At 43.3% G+C, this 19983-nt stretch overlaps 1 protein-coding gene across 22 annotated transcripts in view; it reads left to right on the top strand.

Annotated features, from left to right (window-relative positions):
• Positions 1-19983, top strand: part of ANK2 (ankyrin 2) — a 191637-nt gene that overhangs the window by 32844 nt on the left and 138810 nt on the right. For 3 of the 22 annotated variants that reach the window (XM_032684743.1, XM_032684744.1, XM_032684750.1), the window contains exon 1: positions 2647-3375. The exons of 16 other annotated variants lie outside the window; for them this stretch is intronic. In XM_032684743.1, coding sequence (XP_032540634.1) covers positions 3253-3375 — 123 coding nt within the window. In that variant the 5' untranslated portion in view covers positions 2647-3252. Of the gene's footprint in view, positions 1-2609; positions 3376-19983 lie in introns of those variants that run through there. 3 more of the 22 variants (XM_032684739.1, XM_032684742.1, XM_032684735.1) reach the window with 2 other exon arrangements.

Genomic DNA, 19983 nt, shown 5'->3' with positions numbered 1-19983 from the left:
CATTGTCTCAGCTGCTGGGGCAGGTTGGAGAGCAAAACCTGGAGGCTGGAGTCTTACAAGCTTCATTATCCCAAGTGGGAATTTGTTGAATCTCACGAGTTCTCTATTTCTACATTCAGAGCTAGTGATGACACATGCTTTTCAGAGAAAACCCACCCTTTTTCTGGATCTGTGTTCTTCTTGTGTTATTGTGCATCTGCCCACTCTCCCACTCCCCTCCCACACACCGTTTGTGGCAGCATCACTGGATATTCTGCTTTTCTGAGGTACCAACTCCACAATACATTTTCTATGTTTAGGGGGAAATTGCTCAGGCTCCATTTTTGCTTGAAAATGTAATTTTGAGACTGATATGTGCAGAAGGATTTCTCTTTGTTAAGATCTAAATGCGCAGTGTGATGACAAGCTCTCTTCTACTTTTTTTTAGGAAAATCTCTCTTAGAACAGAACACTCCTTTCCTGCAGGGACATAAGCTATGGCAAACATTGATACACACTTCATGTTCTTCTCCCCAGACTGGAGACGTTCTTTCCAAAACAACCTATTGAAAATCACTTATTTTTTTGCCACACAATGGTGAAATATTTTTGTCTCTTTGAGGTTAGGGAGAAAATGTTTATGGGACGTAATAGTGAACTCACAGAGCTCAACTGGAGTTCTTCTTTACCAATAATCTTATAAAGAACATTTGCTATTTTATTTGACCTTACTTGGCACCAGTTGTTCAATTCCAATGTCTGATGTTTTTCTCTTGTGTAACCTGGGTTACAAAGTGCATCAAGTCCTTCTTTTTAACTTTTAAGCGAGTTTTCTGAAAGAGTAACTATTTCATACTGAGCTGAGGAGCCTGCACATATCAATCATCAGAAGATAAAATTGTTTAATAATCATGACTGCTCTCAGCCCTCCTGTGTATCAAACCCTACTGTGTGCATCTTGTGTCAGAATTTAAGCATTTAGTGGCTTAAGGACACCTTGAACTGTAATTTAGGGAAATCCCAAGGCAAGGATTTTTAAGTGTGGCGACCTGGAAGTTGGTCTTATTTTCATACTTCCTGTTTAAGATCCCACCAAAAGGTTGGGAAGGTATCAGGAAGGTTGAATTGTAGACTAACAGCTGTTCATTTCTGGTTTGCAAGTGAGGATCATACAACATTAAGAGGACGAGGCATGCCACAGTCCTTTAAAGATTCCAGTTTTCCCCTTTATTTTATCCCTGTTCCTGCCTCCACTTGTCTCACTTTACTGGTGGCTGTTGCTGCAGCTCCTGCTTGTCTTTCAACCATTAGCTCTGTGTAGCCCAGTTTCTCACAAATGGGAACAACTGGGAGAAAACCAACCTGTACCTACGGAGGAGCCAGAAGAAGCTTGGCTGGCACTCCCTGCCCTGCTTCTTCCCGTGCCTCCTTCCAGTAGTGAAATGTATTTTTGATTCAGTGCACAATGCACGGGTCACTGGCACAAACACAAAATAGATCCCTGTTTTAAAGATGCTTTTATAGTGCTTGGTAGTTTCCACAGATATTCCCTTGTGTGGTCTGTGAGATTCTCAAAGTGAAACCTTGTAGTACCAACAGAAGTCATCAATGAGGATTAGTTCCATGGTGATAATGATAAATGGGCCTGGTCCATGTGAACTGAAACCAAGTTCTGTGGGTACCCCAGTAACATGAGGTGGGGATTAGGGCTACTCTATGAGCTGCTGTCACATGAAGGGCTCACAGGACGTGTGTCACTGGTGTGGAGGTGCTGTGTTACAGAGAAATCTGTGGTGCCTGAAGTCAAGGATGCAGAGGGAAACCTGGCTAAGGGAGTTGTGTCTTTGGTGGGTTTTTGTGCTGCTGTCAGTGAGCTCCCATGTCCTTGTATCTCTGGGGTGGCCAAACTGGGAATGCAAACAGCTCTGAGTGTGACAGCCCACCTCTCTCCCTCAGGACCTGCCTGGAAGAGGCCAGAGCAGTGGTGTCGGAGGGAGCTGGAATGTGATCAGCTGTCTGCCAGTGACGAATGCAAAGGCTCTTTTTATCTACCCACACCCTATTTTGGTGAATAAATGCTTGATGCTAATAGTGATAACGGTTACCCTGGGAGAGAGAAGGGAGTAGAACTTTGATGTGCTGCTTCAGCAGAGGAATAAGCAATGAGGGAATAACACGGACCCGTCCGTCTCTGCTATTAACGCTAGAAATCAGTGTCCCAAACCCAAATGTTATTTGGGAGGGGGGAAGACTAAGTAACAACATGTTGTTACTGTCTTTGTTGGTCCACGGCTGTAGTCGTTCTCCATCCTCAGCGCTGCTTTTTTGGGTGGAATAATAACGAGCAGCGCCCTCGGTGCTATTATTTTCCCCTCGGTGGAGCTGAGCGGAGCGGGGCAGGCCGAGCCCGGCTGACGGCGGTGCTTTCCCCCTCCTCGCCGCTGAATGCAGCTCTCCTGATGCGGCCTCACGTGGCTGCGGGGAGGCACAAGGAGCAGCGCTTGCTTGAGCGCTGCCAGCCCCTTCCCAGGCGGCTCTCCGCGCTGCCTGCAGGTGAGCAGCCCGAGCCTGGCCTCTCCCTGCCCGCCGCAGCATCCTCCCGCCTTCCCATCCACCGCCTCGGCGGCCAGGGGGGAGATCGTGAGGAGCGCAAGGGCTCCGGCACAGGCGGTGGCGGCGGCAGCAGCAAGTCCCTAAGTCAGACTGCACCATTTTCTTCTCACCCTGCGTAAAGGCGATGTGAGAAGCTGACGGGAGCTGCCCCCTCCCCCAGCTGCCGGTGATGCTGAAGCGGAGCCTTCCTCCCAGCCAGAAGACGCAGCCTCTCTCCGGAGGAATCCCGAAAGACCTTCCCACTTCGCTGATGTGTGTTTAAAGGCCGGTTTTTTTTCCTTTCCTTTTCCTTTTTTTTTTTTTTTTTTTTAAATCCGTCCTCTCCGGCTAAGCCTGAAGCCCGCCTTCTCCTGCAGCCGCAGCCACGCCGAAAGGCTTTCAGGCTGCTAGGGGGTTATTCCAGCTGCTCCCTGCCCGTGTGCGTGTGGCTGCGGGCACTTTGGCACGTCGTGACTCCCTTGCTCCCGAGCCATGGGTGCTGCAGAGGCTGGAGCGGAGCCGTGACCTTTCCTGGGGGGCCGGAGGAGGAAGAGTGGATTACGCCGTGAAGTTCTGGCTCGCAGCCAGTGCCCTTGCGGGGGAAAAAAAAGAAAATAAATCACCTGGATATCTGCGTGTGGTGGGAACGGCTTCCTTGGAGCTGGGCTTTGCCTCGCCAAAATGGCTCACGCAGCCGCTTCCATTAAAAAAGTTCGAGAGTCTGAACTCGAAGAGAGGGAGAGAAACCTTGAGAAGGAAAGGAAAAGGCAGCGGAAAATCTCTAGGGCTGATCGGAAGCGCAAGGTATGAGGGGGAATCCAGCCCCCTTCTCCCTTTCTCCCCCGCCCTTCCTCCCTCTCTGCAGCACTTCGCAGGTGTTTGTTGCCATGTGTAGTGCTCTGCCCTTCATTTTCCGAACCTTTCCCATTACGTTTCCCTTTTGCATCCCTTCCCATCCCTGTGGAGCCCCCGCTGTGGACTCAGCCCATCTGCAGTGAGATTAAAGTGCTGCCAGCCATGGCAGCCCAGAGCCACCCAGGAATCCTGCCCAGAAAGATGGCACGCCAGCGTTGCTGCCTTCCCTGCATCCCCCGAAGAGCTGGAGCTGCCTGCCATCCTTCCCAGCCAGGTGTTCCAAGCCTCCAGCTGATCTGAAGGAGTTGTCAGGGAAGGGAGGTGGTTGTGCTTGTGTTCTGCAGCGTGAAGGTGCATTTCTCCACTTCCCGACAGCATTTATTTCCCCCCATCTCCCACGTTCAGTGCCCCTTCCCACGTCCCCAGCAGTGTTCAGGGCTGTGTGTAGGACCTGTCTCGGGGTGCTGGGCGCCTCAGCCGAGCCATGATGCAGTTTTTTGGGTGTCACTGGGGGATTCTGGGCTGGTGATTCAGTGTATTTACTCTGCACACTGCAGGTGCATTGTCGGGGTAAGGCCTGGCACACAGGTCTGCAATCTGTCGGGTTGGCAGCCTCTGATTCTCTTAAGGCATCTATTTACGTGGTTCAGATTTTGGGGAGACTTCTCCTGATTTATAATTAACTGTTGTTTTCCTTCTGTGTTAGGAATGGGGACTGACAACTCCCGTTGCTACAGGGTAAAAATATAAAGAAGAATAAAAAAATCAATAGAGGTGATTTGTTTGCCATATATATATATAATTTCCAAGGACGCAAAAAATATGAAATAGTGGAGAAAATATTAAAACCTGAAGGTCCTGTGAAGCTTAGCTTTAGGACTGTGTTACATTGGGAGTGCCTGTGTTAATGCCTCCTCATTGCTGTTTCTTTCCTCCCATCTCTGGAATCTCTAGCTTGTCACATGCATTAACTCGTTCCCTGACACCATGTTTGTATCCATTCTTTATAAATTTCTCTGGAAGGAATAATATCAGAAGACATCTGTCCTTTTTTTATTTTTCCCCTTTTCTGCTATGTTGCGTGCAATCACAGATCTCAGTGAAAAGAAAAACACAGAATCCAGCCATGTAACATTTGAATTTACAGATCCTTTTGGCAGATCTCTAGGATTCGGAAGCCATCTGCTCCCTTGGCATACCTGGAAATTTTGAATTCATTTTACATTCAGTCTTGTGGATTTTTATATTCTGAACTGCAGGGCTTCAATAAAACGACCGAGGTCGTTTGATGCCTTTGGGACCTTTGGGTGTGATCTCCGTGACTTTCCAAAGGCTCACTTTGCAGAGTTCATTAAGTCACATCCCAGTTCTCTTTATCAAAGCAGGAATGTCATTTCCAATGTATGCAGTGCCTGGATGCTGGGCAGAGCTGCTTGGGGCAGATTGTGATTACTCTCCTAATCCCTTAAATGGGACACTGCAGCATAAGGTAGTTTTTGTGATTACATTTTTGATTGTGGAATCCTCTGCAAAACAACCCTTTTTTTTTTTTAAAAAAAAAAAAGATGTATTTCATATGTGGGTGTCCTTGCTGGAAGGGCTTTTTCCATGTTTGGCCAGCACCCACCTCAGTTATTTCATCACGGCGTGTGTTGTTTTTCCTGATTTTTTTTCACAAATCCTATTTCAGCAATGTGTTTGATTCAGATACCTTTTTGACTACTTTAATTAAAGCTGGGTAGAATTAATACTGCTCCTTCTGCTCTCTCTTTTCCCAGAGAAGCTGCAAGCAGGCAGGCTCAGGCCATATCCATGTTAGTAATCATGTGTGGTGATGCAGGCTCCTAATCAGATTTTCAGATCCAGGGATCTCCAGTGGTCATTGCTTAGAAAACATGGAGAGCACCTCGGCGTTGGGCACGTTTCTCCCTTTTTAACATTCAGCCCCTGCTCCTGGCTGCCTTCTACTGCGGCTGTACCTCGCTGTTACATAAACAAGTGCCTGGCTGCACCCTAAACTTGCCTCCCTGTGGTTGGGGGTGGGTCAGGCTGGGCTTTTCCCTCTTGCTCCTGCTGCAGGAGACGCACAGCGGCACAGGGATGAGTTTGTGTCTCTGTGCATACGTGCTCCTGCTGTGCCTAGCCCAGCAGATCAGGTGCATGGATATGTGTACACACAATAACCCAAATATACAATCGATGTTGTATATATAATAGAATGTTTTTATTTAGTCAGCAATTTAAGTGAGGCTTATACCACTGATATATATATATTTATAAATGTGTCACTTAAGTTCCTTAAAAACAGTATGTTGTTCTACTGCGAAATGGAATTATCTCCTAGTAGGTGCAGAGCCCTCCCAACTTTTGTTGACTTCCTTGGAAAACAGAGGAACAAATTATGGGTGCAGGTCTATGAGGGGCAAAATGCAAATGGATTTTTTTTTTTTTTTGTTGGTCTCAGCACTTCAGCTCTTTCTGCATAGGGGGAATATGGTCCCGGCTTTGTGAGTTATTTGAAAGCCCTTGCATTGCAGTGAGAGGATTTCCAGTGCAATGGAGATGCATTTTGTTTGGAGAAGGATGGTGAGAGCGGGAACATGTCAGGTGTGGTGGGCTGTCTTTCCAAACCCTCAGTTGGATACATGCCATGTTACCCCTACGTGCCGTGTGCACGGAGCGCTCCTTTGGCCTTGGGATGGAAACTTGTTCCCTGTCCCTGGAACATCCTGATTATGCAAAAGAGGATAATGAAAGGCCATGGTTTTATCTTTTCCACTCTGCCAGGATGTTTGGCATCTATTGCTACCATCCTGTGCTTTCTCCAAGCTCCTGGGAATCCTGCAGGGTGTGGGCCCTTCGTGGCTCTGCCTCTTCTCCTGAGTGTTTTGCTTTGTGATGTTTTGCAGTGTGATCATTACCTGTCTTGGCAGCAGCACCACAAACGGTGGCTGCAGCTTCTGTGCTGCTTGGGGAGGACCAGAATGTTCCTAAATGTCATCACGTCTGCTGCCTGACGTAGCTCCGGGCCGGAACAGCTCCCTGGCCGCCGGCAGGGCTGGGAACAGGCCCGACACCAACAGCAACCTTGCTCACATGATCTCTTTTTACCCTCCTTAGTAGTTCTTTAAAGATGAGTGGAATTATTCCACGCTCAAAACTTGGGAAAAGGGATCTGCATGCTGAAGGCCTTCTCCTTCGTTCTTTTTGAGGTTGACTCGGTTGGTTTTAAAAACCGCTTGAGAAGAGGCAGCTCTGCTCACCTTGCATCCGAGGGGAAATTTTCCCTTTCCTGCAGGGAATCTTTTCTTGCAACGTGGATGCAAACACATGTATTTAAACAAAAAACCCACCCAACCATCTGAATAGTTGTGTGGATACCCAAATGTACCTATTAAAAACCAGGTACTAACAGAGGAGTTGAGCAGTTTCAGTGTGTAAATTTTAGCGAAATTCAGGCGTGATTAATCCCATAAAACCTAAATGTAAGGTCCAGCTCTATGTGCCTCTTGCTGTCTTTTGAGAGAGCTGACTGTGGCTCATCCTTTGGGGAGTGAGGAGAGGGGAGCTGGTGTGATTATGCCATGGTCACTCACTGAGTCAGCAGCAAAGCTGGAATTACAGCCTGGGAATCCAGCTGCCTTGCCCCTGGCTCTGTGTAACTCACACTTGCTTTTCCCTGTCTAAAGTAGTTTTCAAAGCAGACAGAGCCTCCTGTCTCTGTGTGTGACAAGTGTTGGAAAGATTTTAGAAAACCCAAATAAAATAAAATCCCAAAGTAAAAAAAGCTGTTACAAAAAATGATTTTGCTGCCAACGAAAACTGGCTTTTCTGTGTTACAAATGTGGTAAGCTGGTGGCTGTTACCTTTTACCACCAGTAATGAGAAAAGAGTTTGAGCTCTGCTCTCTTACTAGCAGTAAGTGGGTATTGATTTAGTATTTTAAAAAAGTTTGGAAAGGGCCAGAGTTCAGTGAGGAAGGAGAGGGATTAATGAGTTGGGGGCATACTGGAAAAAGGCATCCCAAGGAGGAGGAAGTCACGTGGAGCTGCAGTTCTTTGCTCTTGGTCCCTCCTGTGTTGGTTCATAGATACCAAACTATCTTACCTGGTGTGAACCCACTGCAGGATCATCCTGGAGTTTATATCAGGCTGAGGAAGGCAGAGCAAGTCTCTAATTGCCTGACCTGTGTGTATGGGAGCTTCCAAGGTTCATTGCAGCTTTTAACCCACTGTTCTTTCTTTAGCACCAAGCAGTGTTGTGTTCCTTGCCTTGGCAAACACCTCTGTGCCTCACTGGAATTTCTAGATGTTTCAAATGTCCCTCCAGCTGTGAAAAAAAAAAAGTCTTTTTGGTGGTTTTTGATGGAGTGTTTGTGTAGGTGCCTGTTCCTGGTGCCCTTTGAGCGTTTACCTCCCGTTTCTCAAACTTATGTTTTCCTTATATAGATGTTTCTGGGCATGAAAATAATATCCCACTGTTTACTTCCTCATAAAATGGAGCTTCTTTGTGTGACGTTGCATTTCAGAACAGACTGGGACTTGCTGCTGCATTTTATCAGTGTCATATTTGAGGGGTGACGTGCAAGGGAACAAACACACACTGTTCTGGAGCGAAACAAGCCGGGGCTTGCAGTAAAGATTGATGATCCCTTACTTCTGATGGGAAAGGAGCAATTTTCCACTGCAAGCTTAAATTTGCTCACCTTTGTGTTGTTGTCTAACCGTACTGTGATTTATATGTGGTATTTAACTTTAATGTCATTGGTAATTTTTGAAAGACAAGATTTATTCAGTCTTAATAAATCATATAAAGACAATATTTCAAAACACAGATAGTTTACCTCAGTGTGTTTTTGGTTTTGAGGGTGAATATGCCTCTTCACAAGTTAAAATGGAATTATTCCGTATCTGGAATACTGGAGAAAATACTGACGGGGTCTCCTGGCTCAATTGTGTGAGATGATGTATTCAGGAGGAGGAAAATGTGTTCCTGGATTGCTCAATCCCTTTGCATGGTAAAGCTTGCTTGGTGCAGTCCAGTGTAAAGATGTACACTTTGGATTTTATGGTTGGATTGACTCATTATGTGACTGTTTCCACAAAGCTATGACAGTGTTCAAAATGCCAAAGTTTCCATCACTCACTCCATCTGTTTCAGTAAAAAGGACTTTAAAAAGAGCAGCCAAGGGAAAGGAGAAATGTCAGCACCTGCCTATGTTGGCTGTCCACCTCTCCTGTCTCTGCAGATTTAACTTGTGAGGAACCATGAATTATTAAAAGAATTGAGAGGGCATTTACCCACTGAAGGAGATGATCCCTGATAAACTTCTGTGGCTTTTGGGATGGTTTTGTTTACCTGCCCCTAAAATGTCTTATGTACTTTAAATTCATGATATTTCCTGCACCACTGGACGAATTATTACGTGATGTTTGGACAACTTTGTGTTAAACAATTAAAAAGAAAGAAGTGTTTAATGTAGATGTCAGATGTTTAACTGGCAAGTGTCAAGCTTTTAGGAATCTGGCTTGTGTAGTTAAGTCCCTCAGGCTTTTCCTTTGAACTCCTGGGGAGAGTTTGGCACCTGAAGTAACAGTGGCATATGAGCACTGAGAGTTCATAGAGTAATGGTGAAGTCTGGAGCCGTGCCCTGGGGTATATATTTGCCAACAGAGAGTGCCTCCAGAGTGTGGGAACAGCGAAATGTGTCCCTAAGGGGTAGTAGGAGTATTGCCATTCAGGCAGCACTTCATTCCCTGAGATGGTGCAAAATCCTACAGCTGCCACTCAGATGGGTTTTGCTGCTTTATTGACTCGACTCTCTGCTCACAAAACCTTTTTTGTGTTACTTTTTGAGAATTTAGGTGTTACTGAAAGTTTTTGAAGAGGTAATTCCCGTTCCCTGCATCAATCCCAAGCAATTCCTTTCGTGCAGTGGTTGTGGCTCTGGTAGTTTTGTTTGAATGTCTGATGAGCTCTTCTGTACTTAACTACATCTTGATGCATGTACCTGTTAGCAACCTGTTAATAATCCTTTAACCTTAGACAGCTAAAATCAACATTTTTTATTCCCTGTTCTGTCAGTGGAGCTATCCAGGTTGGAGTAGATATTCCCCACTGTTATACAATTCTATACAGTCTTGGAGCATATAATATGAATTACTGATATCTCACCATTGTAATTAAGTGAATTTTGGATGGTTCACAGAGTTGGCACCTCACAAGATGCTGAGATGTTGCACTGTTCAAGGGATTTCTCTTGATAATTTTTTATAAAACTTCCATATATTGTAAATAGATTTGGTGTTTGTAGTTCGTAGCTTATGGTTTTTCAGGGTTAGCACTCTATGCTAAGACCTTCCACCCAGGGATCAATACTGATTAATTGGAAGCTGCATTTTTACAGGCAACTGAAAAAAAAGGCTGCAATTAAAAAAAAGTCTGTAATTACCATCTATTTGTCAGTGCTAATGAAGAATTTAGCATGTTAACCTCTCCAAAATCTTGCAGGTTTATTATCTCCTTGGGGCTTCAGAAAAGAGACTTTTTTAGGGAACTGAGCCAGTGTGTGTTTTAGAGGACACTTTGGGGAACTCCTCCTATTTAAGGTCAGTGTTTTGTCCTCCAGCAAAATCCCATTCTACTCAAGAGAGAATGAGAATGAACGGAAAGAGAAAGGGGAGGGAAGTAACACTAGATTAAAGAAGTTATCCTGTTTGCATGTGCTCTGAAGCAGGACCAGTGAGACTTAATTGTCTGGATCAGCTCAGGAAAAATTCCCAGTGTTTCTTATTCAGAAAATATTCATGTGATGCTGTTGTACGTGACCCAAGGAAGGGTGTGGATGTCTTTTTGCCTGATAGTTTAGCCCTGCCTTCTCTTTATTCCTGTATATAAAATCCAGGCAGCATTGACAAGTGGCGTTCACCCAAAAATGGGTGTAGCCCTTATTTCCCCAGGCTTGTAGCGAATGATTTCAGCCCACAGAACCATAATTACAAGCCTTTCTAGGCTGTTTTAGGCGGAATAATTCAAGCTGATTTTAAATTATTTACTGCTCCTGGCCTGTGCTGTACCAGGATGTCTAACAGGGACATGTCACCGCTCAAACCCAGTGAAGCTCACAGTGCAACAGGAGACTGGAGCACACAAAAGCCGGTTTAAAGCCTTGATTTACTGGTGACTGGCTGGACCCACTTGAGCCTTCCTGCTCCCCTGCTTCATTCCTTTTGAAAAGAAGGGAGGAAAGGAACCACAGGCACCGTGTTGGTGATGGTCTCGCTGCTGGAGCAGGAAGAGGCAGTAATTAAGATTTCCCAGATGGCCCCGTTATGCTAACGGAGAATAGTTGTGCTCAGCAAGTATTTTCGTTCTGTTTTTGCTGATGAATGTGGTACTGGACATCAGAGCTGCCTGGGGAAAGGAATCGTTGCTGTCACCCTCGTTTCCAGGCCAGGGACATTCAATTCCACTTAGTTAAGTCAGGCAACAGTGTAAGTTCTCTCTGTTTTAGGCTCTCTGTGGATTTAGTATTGGCTCTGTTTAGCTCCTGTTGGAAGTCACAGAATCACAGACTGGTTTGGGTTGGAAAGGACCTTAAAGATCCTCCAGTCCATAGGCAGGGACAACTTCCACTAGACCAGGTTGCTCCAAGCCCCGTCCAACCTGGTCTTGGACACTTCCGGGGATGGAACAGCCACAGCATCTCTGGGCAACCTGTACCAGGGCCTCTCCAACCTCACAGGGAAGAATTTCTTCCCACTATCCCATCTAACCCTGCCCTCTGGCAGTGGGAAGATGTTACCCCTTGTTATTGTATTAACATTCTTGCACCAAATAAACAAAAACCTCGAAACTTTATGTAACAGCAGAAGAACAACCAGTCATTTTCCAAATGATGCCTATTTCTGTTAGCGTTTCTTGTGGAAAAGATACATTTGGACTGTGTTTTGGTAGAGTTAAGGTGACTTTGCAGGAGGAATGGAGTGAAAATGCTGATGTGAGCCTTAAAGTGTCATGCCAAGCTGCTGTGTGCAGAGCAGGGCGGCTTTCCCGGGCATGGATTCATTCTGCAGAAGGGCATTTGCTCAAGACAAAAGGTGATTGAGATTAAAAAAAAAAAGTTATTTTGACTGGTCAGTGGCAACAGCAACTGCTGTATCCCAGCAATATTTTCCTGAAGAAATGCACGGAGACTCCATAGCAACTAGATGAGATCTGTGCTATATTCTCCGTGCTGCTGCCGTGTTTCCTGGGGAGAATCCAGCCACCCCCACTGCCCCCACAGCCGCGGTGTCTGTGCTGCACAGCCCCACCCTGCTTGGCAAATGGCAGCTCCAGCCAATGGCCACTGCACCAGGGGTGTTTTTAGGACGATGAAAAATCCCCCAAGTTGCATTTTATCCGCTTTTTTTCCTTGATTGTCACGGTGACGGCACAAAGCCTGCAGCGTTGTCTGAAAGGTAGCTAAACCACTCAGCCACTCCTTTGATAATCATTTATTTACTAACTTCTCCTTTCCTGGGATACAGGCACTAGGAACAGGTGCTTTAGTAGAACTAGTTCCCTCTAGTGGTGCAGGGTATTAGCCTGGTGAATGATGAGACCCTGCAAAAGCTTTCCCAAACAAGTGAAAGCAGAAATAATTAATGGCCGTGCCCAGAGCCAGCTCTGCATTGCAGCACGAGTTCTCCCAGGCTTAAGGAAGTACGTGCTTGGCTGTCTTCCCTGGATTTCTAAGGAAGCCTAGCACTCAACCTGTTTGGTTTAAGGATTTAGTGATGCTCCCTGCACCTGCAGTGTGGCTCTGCTGATGGAGATGCAGTTCCAGCAGGAGGGAAGGTGGGATGTGGCTCCTTGCAGAGGGGAGGGCCAGTACAGCCAGTGTGGGGCTCCTGTGTCCCTTACAGTTACATGGAATATTTGTCCCTGCAGCATTTAGCTGAGGCACAGAGCTCTGACAGCAACCTTAGCATGGATTTGCTCTTAGCAGGACTTGGAAATTGCTTAAAAGAGAGGAATGAAGGAAATTCTCTGAGGGCAGCTTAGGAGGAACCAAGGTATTGCTGCAGCCAGTGAATATGCAGGTAGTAAAAAAGGTTAATTAACATCAGTTTTCTCTTAATCTCAGTTTAGCCATTCTGTTAGTCATCTGGCTGGATTTAGCAGCACATAGTCCTTTATTCTGAGCAATAAACCATCATTATTTTGTAGTCTCTATATAGCTGTAATAATGATTATTGATCCAGAAGCCTGAAACACAGGAAGGGGTATTTGATCCTTTTTTAACCAACTTTAATGTGCAAAATGAATGTTAGGAAAACAGAAGGCTTGAGAGGAACCAGACTCCTCCTGGAAAAAGTGTTTGAGATGGACAAGAATAATTTAGAGGTAAGGAACTGTAATTAAAGGTTATAAAGGAACACTTGGTTTTATAACACTGTATGTTATAATCTTAACTCATTGAAATCCCTGAAAGATTTGCCAATGATCTCAAGAGATTTAGGATTTTTTTTCCCAGATGATTTCAGACAGGAGATAATTCACCTCCTATTACATAACCATCTTAGTGCTTTATGCTTTCCAATGTAATTTTTGAACATGTGTCCAGTTCCTGTAATTTAGTTCCGTGAGATTATTTATGACGGGAAATAATGTCACGCAAATATACCTTTGGTTCCAAAATGTTCTTTACATAAGTCTTTCATGTTCTGTGACCTGTCCAAATCACCGTGTTTTTGGCACGGGGAGAGCTTTGGTGTTCTAAACTATTTATAGATGTAATACCTTTCTAAAAATAACGATTAAAATAATTAGAAAAGCAGAAAGAGCTGGAAAATCACAAATGGAACTGGGAGGGAAAACTTGCTGGTACTTTAATCCCCTTAGAGTTTTGTGGGGGTGGGAGACCCCTGTTGTCAGTGGAAAAACTGGATGAGAGAAGGAACAAAAGCCTTCCCTTCCTAAATGATGTTTTAGGGCTTCAGTGGCTTTATCTCAGATATTTGTGTAAGTGTTAAAAAATGTAAGAATAGGTGTTTTTCTGCTGTGCAAAGATAATGCAGCATCAGGTGGTGGTCACTGAATGTATCAAAGTTTTACCATGTGTGGGGGTTGTCCAGACCTGCAAGAGGCTGCCCAGGGAAGTGATAGAGAATGGATAAGAATAAGCAAATATTCATTTAATCAAACAGCTGCTACCCCTGTCCATGGTGTTGATATGCTCCCATAAATGAGCAATAATAAGGAATTCTATTTGTCACCTTGAATGCAGCAGGGCTTCTGAGGACTCTGGCACAGGATCCAAGATCTTTCTCTCAGTATTTGCTTGGCAAAATACTCTTCAAGTATTTTATTATACAAAATTACTTTGTTTTAGAGTATCATTGCATAATAGATGTACTTTAACTTGTCTGGGGGGGTTTGGCTATTGTTTAACTTAGAAAATTCCTTTTTTCTCTTATTATTATTACTAGTTCTGAATATAAAATACATACTGAAGTTGGAATTGTAGTCCAGCTGGTGAAGACCTAGGACGTGGGGCTTTGTCAGTGATCTTCATGAATTCAGGCTGAAATATTTACATCTGTTGTTTCACTTTATCAGTGTTAAATGATCCTACTTCTGATTTGTAGACATTTATATCTCCAGTAAAAACATGCTTTGCTTTGATTGTGAAAAATACCATTTGGGTTGAGTTTCACAGGAAAGAGTGACTGTACTGCAGTATTCCACAAAATTGGGGGTTGTTTCCCGTGAGATGGGAATCTTGGTTCCTCTTCTCTTATTTTTTTTTTATTATTATTTTTAATTTTCTGTAGTACAGGTTAAGGAACAGTTCAGCAGTAGTTTTTCTGTTGATAAGCACTCAAATAAAGAAGTCCAGGGTCAGGCTGCTTGTAGGAAGAAGTGCTGCTCTTTGAAAGGAAGGATAACAGGAGGCAGGTCCAGGTAATTGGGGTCTATTTTTGACCCTGCCTGTTACCTAATTGGAAATATATTAATTTTATGTTCTGTGTAATTGAAATTTTATATATCTTTGTCACAGTTGGTTTAGGAAGATGCTGTGAGAGAGGAAAGCTGGAAGTTCAGTGTTGAGAGACGATACCGGAGAGGGGAGTGGTGGCTTCTGTGGAGGCTTGTGACTTATTTTCCATCTTGTCCCTGCCTTGGGGCCAAATTTTGGTCTGTGCAAGATTATTTAGTAAATTTTTCCGTTTCTTGCTGGCAGTAAATCCATGGATCTATGTACGTTTGGGTTTTTTGCCGGTTTATTTATTTTAATTGACATTAATAGAGTTTACTGACGTGTAATTTTGGTTCTGTTGTAATTACGCTTTTCCTAAAATTGCCTTTTTGGGTTTTGAGAGGATCCAGTACAAAACTGATATTTCTTTGATTATCTCTTTGTTATGTGTTTATTCCTCCTAAGAATGCAGAGTCATTCTTAAAACCTTGGTTATGTTGCCTCGTGTTCAACAACCACAGGTTGTGCACCATTAGTATGGTGCATTCTGCAGCATCATAAGTTATAAATGGCAGCTGAAGAAAGTTTTTGCAGCATTCTTAGGATTTCCCTGGAAATCAACTTCTCAGTTTCCTCATCTTACCTTTTTGGCTCTCCTTAATTTATAGATGCTACTGGTTTTAATAGCCCTGAGGGACTACAGTGCACAAACACTTGGCCTTTTGTCAGTTGTTCTTAATCTCCCAATTTCTAATTTATACATAATTCAGAATTACCACAGAGTGACTTGGATGCAGACTTGGTTAGAACTGATGTGCTTTTTGCTGTGTTCTTTGGTGCTTCTGTGGACTGCGTGGAGGTGGTTTGGTTTTTTTCCCTGGGTGGCAAATCTTAAGCAACTGATGAAGGATGTGAAGATGTGTTTTCAATCACAGGGTCTCAAAGTGTCTCTTCAGAACCGCGTGTATGGGTGCAATAATCAAAGTTCAGTCGGTTGCTCAGCAGACTTATTTGTTTTTCATGCTATTCTGGCCCTTGTTTGGATGATTTATGTGACTATAAGGCACAAATTGCTTGCTTACAGAGACAAAAATTCTTGATTGTGCTCCGTTAGAACCGTTTTGATGGCAGAGAATTGCTTTTGGAAGATTGTCATCTTTTATTTATCACCTACTGCAACTCCTTCAGTGTGGGGAAAGGCTCAGTATTAGATAGGAGTGATACAAACCCAAGCTTTCAGGTGCTGTTTGCTGACATGTGATGAATCCAGCACATAACTTTGCCTTTCATGACTCACTCTTTCTTCAAAGGTTGGGAAGATAAACCCTTTGGAGCTCCAAAAAAGGGTGACTCTTGATCTGCACCTCGTTAAAACCAGAGATTTGGAGTCAGTAATGCTGGATTCTTGGTTTGTGTTTTTCAAGCAGCTGTTGGTGTCATTAGTTGAGCACATAAAACACAAGCTGTAATATTACAGACTAGAAAAATTACAGCTTTATGGTTGTAGTTCAGCTAAGTGTAAGTGCACTTTGCACAGCCGGGTTGTTTTAAACAATCAATACAGGTATATTCGGTGTGTGTTTGCATCTGCAGTGCACTGACTCACCTTGGTATGTGAATTGGGGAGGGATTAGGTTTAGTTGTCTTTAAGTGCCACTAATCTTCTCTTTACGATTCCAGTTTAGAGCCATGAAGAGCAATTTACTAAAACAAACAGCTTAATATTCAAGATAAAAGTATTTTCTTATGCAGATTAATAGTAACTCTTGTTTCTAAGAGATGTCTTTAATGGACCCTGAGGTAACAGGCGGGCACAGGGTACAAAACAAAATAGAAACTGAGTAATGTACCTGTAATGTCCCATTTGGGATTATTCAGTCTCCCCCTTTCCTTTGTAAGTAACTGCTGTTCAGACAAGAGGATATTTCTCCACCCAGCAGTTGTGTTCACAAACAACGCCTTTACACAGGGATGTCTCGAATGCTAAAATAAAATACACTTTCTTAAAGCATTTGAACAATCAGATCTTTTCCCCAGTCGCACAAAAGGCCTGATAAGACCATAAAAATTCCAATTAGCAGCCGTGACATTTTGCATACGTTAAACTCTAAGCAGGTTTCATCCTCCTGCCTTGGACAGTGCTTGGAGGGGAGATGCTTTAGTTACAGACCGTTTTTCTCTTTGAAGTTTCAGTGAAAGAATATTCAAAACTGGTGATAAGGTAACTTTTTAGGAAGAAAAAAAAAAGAATCTACTTTAAAACAGTGCTGTTTGTTTTCAGGATAAAGCCATGAGGAAATCTTTCAGAACCTGCAATTTGAGTTCCAAATTTAAGATTTTGTGCCGTTTAACATACAGGCAGCACTTAAAGTATTTCTATTTTCTCTTCCTCATATCAGTTTATGAGCAAAATACTCCATTTCAGAAGTAAACAGTTCTCCTTCTCTGTTGCATCTTGCTGTTTTGCTGTGTTTTGTTATAATTGATTGACCTCTGGATTCCCATCAGCAGCATTGCAGATATTCCTGCTGCCCGTACAAAAAGTAAGAGGACAATTGACTTTTAGACAGGAAAACATTTAGACTTCCATAAATGTTGGGTATTAGCCTCAATAAAGTCAATTTTGGTGAATGTCACTGAATGGAAAGTTCTTTTGCACAGGAAGAATTATGAATTTAACATTGTTATCTTTAATTCCTCATGGAATTAATTGATTCTTTTAAACTACAGGAAAGCAAAAGATGCTACGTGTGGAAAACTTCATTGCAGTTACTGTATCCCTGTATATGAGGCATGCTGTTTTCTCTATGTCATATGTGAAATATATATTCCCCCCCCAACTGATTTTATGGGAAAATAGGCAATTTTTGGTTTTCAAAGTAGAATTAGTATCTTGTCTGTGTTAAGGAAAAAAAATTAGGGCTAATCAAGGGCCACAGGTTTGGTTTAGATTGAAACTGAGACAAATAGGTACCAATTAGAGCTTGCTGCCACAGGGGGATATAAAAACATGAAGTTCTCAAAAAATGTTTTACTTCTGTTGAAATAATAATAATAAAAAAAGCTATGTTGGGCAGAAGAAGTGATAATTTATTTATAGCAGTGTTGGCATCAGTGGGCCTGAACTGCACCTTAACCCTTTACCCTCAGGGTATTGTTAAATACTTCTTCCACTGATGTTTAGTTTTGTGATTGGACAGCAATCCCTGTAAGAGTTCCCTCCTGTTATTCAGTGCTGGATGTTAACACCTGCCTTTCATTTCTGATGAGAGGAAAAAGAAATGTTGACTGTAATTTTAACGAGGAAGATACGTGATACATAAACTGCTGTGCCTGTGGAGGCACCTCTAGGAAAACTGGGGTGGTTTTTACCTTTTCCTTTCCTATCCATGAAACAATCTTTCAAACCCAGTTCTGCCATGCCTGTAGCTGCAGTGATTAAACCCCTGGTTCTCTCTTTGCTTGTTCTCATAGTGATTAAAATATATCCAAGGTACGACTTGGATTAAGAGCTGTCCAGAAAGGATTGTTAGGCTTAATGTGTTGAACGATTCATCATCAAAAGCAGAGCAATTCCTCTTCAAAATGGCTCAAAATAGATTTTTGCAATTGATTGGACTCAAATTATTTAAGCTGGAGGGGATTTGCTGTTGAGCCCTCTGGAGCAGACAATTACCCCTTCATAAAGGCTGCTTGGGCTTTGGCAATTGCTCCTTGTGGTCATTGTGACCAGAAGGGAGAAAGGGCTGAATTTTTGGGAAATAGTGATTGCATCAGTGTCATTATTGTAAAACATAAAGAGGGGCATAAACGATACAAAGGCATGAATCATCAGAGTTGATACTGTGCCTGAGCTCAAGATCTGACCTAAAATAATTGCCAGCAGCAAGTGAGCCATATTGTACTTGACCTTCCTGTGGAAGAATCCCCAAGAGTGAAAGACTTTGCATTTAGGAATCATTTCAAAGTTCAGCGGTCTGCTAGAAATATATAGGTCCCAGTGCAGTCTCTCTCTTTTTTTTTTTTTTTAATTACTGTGTTTAACCATAAAAATGTCATGGGAAATGGCTCTTTGTGGAAAGATTTGACAATAAAAAATGTGGGGTTTATGTCATTAACAACTGTGAGTTGTCTTGATACTTGGAGCTTTTTCACTCTTCATTTTTTCCCTTCTGTGTTTATTTTGTGGCTCTAAGTGCTATTACAGTGGCTCCTGAATTGTTATTTTAGCTAAACTAAACAAAATTGGAAATGTAATTGAAACATCTATGGACAAGTTAAGCTTTAATAGTAATGGCAGAAAAGGATAAAGAAGCATTTTTGATGGAAACTGAGCAGTTCTGCTTTTGTTACTGCCTACCTGTGTGTGTGACTGTTAATAGTCCTGGTTCAGCATATTCCTGGACCATGGAATGGTATCCCATGGAATGAAATCTCTGTCTGGAGAGATTAGCTTACAGCTTTGATTTCACTGCTTCTCACTTGTTAGTCTTTGAGGTCTTGACTGGGATTTTGGGAGTGGCTGCAAACTGGTGGATTTGTACCACACTGGTTTTTTTTTTTTTTTTGATGGTCAGTAGGAGCAAACTCAGAGTATTTGACTCTGATGCCATTTACTATGAGAATCCTTGGAAAAGATGCGATTCCCAAACATCTGCCGAGTGGGTTTGTGTTTCTCTAAGGCTGATAATAATAAGTGCTGCAGGCTTAGAAAGACTTCAGGGGTGAAAGCAGAACGTTTGCCCGATTTTGGGGGACAAGAGGCACCCTGTCCTAACACCAGTGCTTTAATACATGAGACACTCTACTCTCTTTCTCACAGGCACTTTAAAGTGTTTCTGAAGACTTTCTGGTGAAGGGAGTAATTAAGGTTTGGAGTTAGGAGGAGAGAGTACATTTAAAGCACGGGAAAACAAGTGGATTCAGGGAATTACCCACAGAGGAGGTACTTCAGAGAACTGTGCTCCCCTGTGAGGAGCCTTCAGAGCAGTTCTGGCAGTGTTACACAGAGAGGAGGGCTGGGGTGCTTTGCCATGAGCTCTGGGCTTCCCAACTGTGCCTCTGTGTTTGGTTTCCCCACTGCTGCCTGCTGGGAGAGACCTGCAGCCCAAACAACACAGCAGAGAGCATGAGAATGACAGAGATATACTGCAGCTTGTTCCTCCACAGAGGCTTTGAACCCCACATCATAAGACATATACTTTGTTGGAATATGATGCCCCAACAAAGTCTGGCAAAACACGAACGTGTCTGCTTTCTGAGTAATTTGCCCTCACGACTTCAAGCCATTTGCACAAACAAGAGGAATATTGTTGAAAAGGCTCTGGCAGAGAGCTCCTCCATTGCTTTCCCTCTGATGGCTGCACTGATTGTTACTTTCTGCAGGCATTATTGCCCAGGAATGCACGTTACTCACCCTTTCCTCCTGAGTGACGCCTCATCTCACTTCTGTGTTTTCCAGTAAGTTCCTTTCCTGTTAAATATCCAAAGATTTTTAGTTCCAGTTTGTGTTGGGACTTGGGTTATATGAACTTTGGTCATGTCAAGCATCTGGTGGGATTCCTTCTTGCATCCTTTTATTTTTATAAGTC

Source organism: Chiroxiphia lanceolata, chromosome 4 (assembly GCF_009829145.1).
Source record: "Chiroxiphia lanceolata isolate bChiLan1 chromosome 4, bChiLan1.pri, whole genome shotgun sequence".
Taxonomy (NCBI): domain Eukaryota; kingdom Metazoa; phylum Chordata; class Aves; order Passeriformes; family Pipridae; genus Chiroxiphia; species Chiroxiphia lanceolata.
Note: the sequence above shows the minus strand (reverse complement) of the source record. Positions and strands in the feature narration are given on the sequence as shown.